The 5,563-nt window shown below is 39.7% G+C and overlaps 1 protein-coding gene across 2 annotated transcripts in view; it reads left to right on the top strand.

Moving 5' to 3' along the window:
- Positions 1-3,169, top strand: part of tnfsf11 (TNF superfamily member 11) — a 9,282-nt gene extending 6,113 nt beyond the window's left edge. For both annotated transcript variants that reach the window (XM_005745499.1, XM_005745500.1), the window contains exons 3-4: positions 500-623; positions 1,368-3,169. In XM_005745499.1, the coding sequence (XP_005745556.1) occupies positions 500-623; positions 1,368-1,807 (564 nt within the window). In that variant the 3' untranslated portion in view covers positions 1,808-3,169. The remainder of the gene's footprint in view (positions 1-499; positions 624-1,367) is intronic.
- The last annotated feature ends 2,394 nt before the right edge of the window (positions 3,170-5,563 follow it).

Genomic DNA, 5,563 nt, shown 5'->3' with positions numbered 1-5,563 from the left:
TATATATATATATATACACTGTGTACTGTTCCAGTGGTCAATGTTTATAGTAAACTAGGCTAAAGTTTCATATAGTGAGGTCATTGTATGTACAAATAGTCTCTCTTAGCCAAAAGTTCAGGCTCCAGACTGCTCTGTTTCAGTCATCTTTTTCTACTCTTAGCTTTGTATGATGTCATCAAGAGTGGATGCACTTAATACGGTCATCACAAGCACTCATCCTCACCCACCTTTAACTTTCTGTTTACTAGAGGCAGCCAATCACAAGAAACCTCACATGGCTCGCTTTCAGACCGAAGATTGACTGAGAGGCTGTATACTGATAGCATCATGTAATAGGCCCTGCTTAGTTCTAACCATGCTGGTGCAAGTTAATTGTGACTGATTATATGAGAGGTCGCTAAGTTCAAAACCTCACGATGATAAGCTCAGGAACACTTTCATGTTTGATCTGTAAATCTGTCAGTTTGTTATGTCAGCTTTTCCACTTTTTCTGCAGGAGGTGCAGACAGAGCCAATGCTGAATGCGCTGAAAGATCCAAAGAAAAAAGGACGATGCAAGAATAAAGATGGCATGGCTTCAGCCCATCTACCAATCAGAACGGATCAGGATTTCTCAAAGAGTGAGTCTTAATCGAAATGTCTTTTTTTTTTTTACAGTTTCACATTTATAATAAATAAAATGTAAACGAAATATGTTATTTGCCCCATATGGTTTGATATAACTATTATATATAATATATGATTCATATTGTATGCATCATCCAGTTTAAAAAAAAATCACCAAATGAAATGATTTGTTTTTAAACACTAACCAAAGTGCTCAACAAATGAAACATTAGCTTGCTACTATACGGCATATACTTGTCCTCTGCCTCATCAGAGGCTTCTCAAATAACTCTCTGAAGCCGTTACCAAGATGCCCCATGAGTGGCGAGACTTGCTCATACTTTTCCATTATGTTTTACTTTCTACTCATTGTAAACTGTGTAAATCTTAGTTGTACAAAAATAGCTACAGCTATGGTTGAATTCATAACTTTTTACCCTTGTTCAGTGGTACAGCATTAAACGTCCTTTAGAAATTACTTTGCATTGGGATACAAAGATGACTTCCTGTTTTAAGTGTTGAGTCTCTTGATGGTGCTATAATGTTAATGCTTAACAGAGTTACAACGAATATAAGTTTTACAATAGAGAGGTTAAGTTTTAATGTTGTGACCTGATTTACTGAACCTTTAGTTTGAAACTAGGTTAGTTAAACTAGATTACTGCAAATATAGAAAGGATGTTCTTGATAAACAACAAAAGTTCTCTAAAGGTGAAGTAATTCATCCAGTTTTTCTGTTGTTCTTTGTCATCACACAGAGAGTGAGCTGGCGGCCATCACCATTGAATGGGATGATACACATGCGCACCTCCATAACATGGGTTACCACAAGGGGAAACTGCTGGTGAGGGAAGCCGGTTCCTACTACGTTTACGCCAAAACTTGCTTTCGCTATTACAATTTAAAAGCGCAAGGGCCAATTTCAGACGACAATCCCCCAGTGGATGTTAAAAACACCCAGCTCTTCCAGTACTTGTGCCATGAGAGCATCAAACACAACAGCAAGGCTGTGGTATTAAGCAAGATGGGCAGCACTATGCGGTGGAACGGCACAACCTATAATATGTACTGTGCCCAGCAGGGACGAGGGGTCCAGCTGGATGTCGGAGATGCCTTGTTTGTCAATGTGTCCAACGCCTTCATGCTGGACCTGGCAGGAGAAGCGACGTATTTTGGGGCCATAAAGTGGGGTATCTGAAACTTAAATACATGGGGAGCGGACATGCTACTGAACATTTGATATGCCAAAGAACCACTGTTAGTGATGTTAATTTGTCAAAATAGTATTTTTTTTGTTTTTGTTTTTTTTTAATTGTTTTGTTTTTTGTGTCACATTGTTTTGCATCAGATAGCCTTTTTAGACTCTTATTATGAGGAAAAACTTATGCAAAAGGTAAACACCTTTCAAAAAACAAACTTGTCTTTCCACTTTCTGTTTTTCCTTTCCCAAAAAGCAGAACTAGCACTCTCTACTTCACCCAAAATAGCACTTGAGTTTTATTGGACTTTTTTGTGGTTTGTGTTGGGGAATTTAAATACATTCAGTTTAGATTACAACATTTAGACTTAAGGATTGACATGTGTTTATGCACTAATTAAACGATTCACAAGGGAGCAACTAAGGAAGTAAGTTTGTTGGGAGGTGCAGCAAGAAAGGATTTATCAGTGCTGATTGTTGGAGAAAAATGTCCAAAGAGAGAATTGGAGTTGATAGAGCATCTGCTTGTACTTAGCAGATTATCACAGGATAAAAATAAGGCCTTGGTATAAGTGTTTTCTTGAAAGTCTTTGGAAGTCAGATCAAGGCAGGCAGTGAAGCATCCTTGCAGTTTAGCAACTTTAGCGGATAGTGACAGTAATAGGTAATTTCACCCAAAAATGAAAATGAAAATTTAGGTTTAGTATGAGTTTGACTTGGGGCCATGGGGTTGTTGCTCCAAAAACATTTATTATCCATCTTTCTGCCCCAAGTGGTCATTTGAAGGTTACAACATGACAATGTCATAAATGACATGTTTGTTTCATTTATGACGATCAGCAAGTGAAGCAGATAGCAGGACTGTCTGACCATGAATGACAGGAATAGACTCCTGTCTCTTCTTTCACTAGACGGACCAAGTTGAGTTTGGTTCATCTTTAACTTAACTTTTTTTTTGTTTTTTGTTTTTTTTTTCATTTGGCTCTTAGTGAGGTAAATGGGAATATGCACTAAATATTTATTTATTAGCTAGAAAAGTACAGAGACGGGCCACTGTTAAAGTGACCTTTCGGCTGTAAAATCATTTATATTTTATGTCTGTATGACATTCATTAAGCAGCACTTAGAGGAAATAGTAGGCACGCTTTTTGTTATTAAAACACAGGGGCTTCCTTTTAAATTCTATATTTATGTATCTCGATTTTTGACAATTCTGTGTGTACTTGCCTAGCCAAAAGCAATATGGTTATATTGTTTCTTCTACAAGATTGTAGCACACCTGTAAGACCTTCATCTGTTTTCATCTGCTAGATTTTTCTATTCAGTGTTCTTTTTATTTATGTTTGTGTATGTTTTAATAAAAAAAACCTACTTTTTTACAATTGTTTCAAGTGTATTGGAAAAGACCCGATCCAGGCTGTTGTTTGGTGTGGCTGAACTTCACAGGATTAGCTGCCTCAAGCTGTAAGGTGATGAACAGGCCACCCTGACTGTGATATGATTGCAATGTGAAATTTGATAATCTCCAAAATCTTTGGAAAATTCAACACCGCTGTTGCCAAAGAATGATGTCACGTTGTACCTTTACCTCTGCACACCCGGTCACAGTGGCCCACTAGAAACCGCCCACTACTGCTAACTCACAGCAGATATTTGGAGACCCGGCTCGAAACGACCTGCAAAATAAACAAGAAACAGCCTGTATGTAATATGTAGGAGTCGTTTTGATCATCGTTGTAATGGGTCTCCCATGAAGCCCTGCGGCACGCAAGAGAAAGAGAAACTCTTAATGTTAGACCCAAAGCCAAACAATTCCTCTATTGTGTGATCTTGGGTGTTCACCAGCATATGGCCAGAGAATGACTGGGGTTCACACGTTTGTTCTGCATGCTGGGACCTCACACGACTCTCAGCTCATTGTTCAAACACTACTTACTGAGGGTCTGAAATGAAATCTGGGGGTGGAATAAAAATACTTGGCTGAGGTGGGTGAGGAGCTAATTAGTTTTTGAGTTTTGACTTGATTGGCATTGCCGTATTTCATTTCTGACTGCGGAAAGTATAATATAGAATTTCCCTTAATGAAAGTTCACAGAACAATAATACATCTTAAAGGCAAAAATGGGAATGCCTTTTTTTTAGAAAGCTGTTTTATACAAATAAACAATACTTGTACAAAGTTTTGCAACAACAAAGTAATTCAGCTGTGCTCAGATTTAGCTGAAGCCATAAGTGTAAACAATGGACTTCCGCTGTGTGCCACCCTTTTGATGTGACTTGATTTCTCAATTCTTGGCTCTTAGCTAAAACCATTAAAATGTGTTGTGTCAGTAAACATTATGGATAGCCTGGCATTCACTGGACCCCCACCCTGAGCATGCATCCACGGACACATACACACACACACGTGCGCGCGCACACACACACACACCCATATATGTACGCTGACAAAGAAGTCTCGCCTGCTGCGCTCAGAGGTTCATAAAATAGGTCATTTTTGCTACACGTGGAGAACTTATTTCATTACTCAAATATTTTAACACGCAAGGGGCCACAGCAACCAATATTAATGTCATATAGGTTTCAACGTACACTACAGGGCACAAGCTGCATCGCTTTCTTCTATTTTCCCTGGTGCCAGTCAGGGGTGTTTATAGAATTTTTTAAATGGGGAGGCACTGGGCCAAGAACCAGTCAGGATGAGGGCTGGGTGTCGAAAATGAATCAGATCACAAGGACTTTCATAGATGTGAGGCCTCCTGCCTCCATAAAGTCACATTAGGTTGCCATGTAGCAATATGGCAAAACTAGGTTCAACCACAGAGTAACAAAATACAAGGCTGTCCAGCTGTACATGAGTTTTATTGTACTGAGTGGTTGTTGGTAACCCCCCCCCCCCCACACACACACACACACAAAAACAAAAAACTATGTCTTAGACATCACTGTGAGTCAAAGGGGGAGTCCATATTTCAACTTAACAGCTTAAGAAATGTATTTTCTAGCATCTTGCATTAGTTATATGAGCATGCAGACATAATGTTTTAGTATTTGTCATTATATAGTTACATTTACAATGATGCCCTGAAGATGACAATGCTGTTTTTCCCAGAAAGGGGATCCAGACCCCATGTGTTCCCATGTGAATAAAAGTTTGCGGAGGCTCTTGGGTTCAAATCAAATTTCAGACAGTGGTGGTGCCAGCCCAGACCCTAGCCACACCCCTGCTGCCAACAGGTTTTCACATATTCCATGACAGTGTGTCGCAGATGAGCTCCAGCAAACACAAAGTGGATTTTATTTCCATCTTCTGCCGTTTTACGATGCATCTCCATCAGACGTGATTTCAGAGTTATTATTTCCCCATGGTTCAGAGAAGAGGTGGAGCTGTTGATTCAGAAAAACAAAGTCATGTGCTGGAAAATATATCAGGGTGTTTTCCCCCAATAAGCAGCACCAGAGGCATCGGTACTGAAGTTAATGCCATTAGCTAAGTATGGCTGCCTAGTTTTATGAGGCTTTGTGGTTTGGAGGAAATGGAGCTCTGAGAAGTCCGTTTTTACCGAGCAGCTGCAGGGCTTTGTTCTGTGCAGGTCGCTTGGCTCTCTTACATGCACTGAAATATCCACACACTTACACAATTGCACTATCAGTATACAAATTTGTGCCTACTACTGCCCTTCCTGCTTCATGCACGCATACACATGCACGCACACACACACACACACACACACACACACACACACACACACACAC

Source organism: Pundamilia nyererei, unplaced genomic scaffold, assembly GCF_000239375.1.
Source record: "Pundamilia nyererei isolate P.nyererei 1_Seehausen unplaced genomic scaffold, PunNye1.0 scaffold00160, whole genome shotgun sequence".
In the NCBI taxonomy this organism is placed as follows: Eukaryota; Metazoa; Chordata; class Actinopteri; order Cichliformes; family Cichlidae; genus Pundamilia; species Pundamilia nyererei.
Note: the sequence above shows the minus strand (reverse complement) of the source record. Positions and strands in the feature narration are given on the sequence as shown.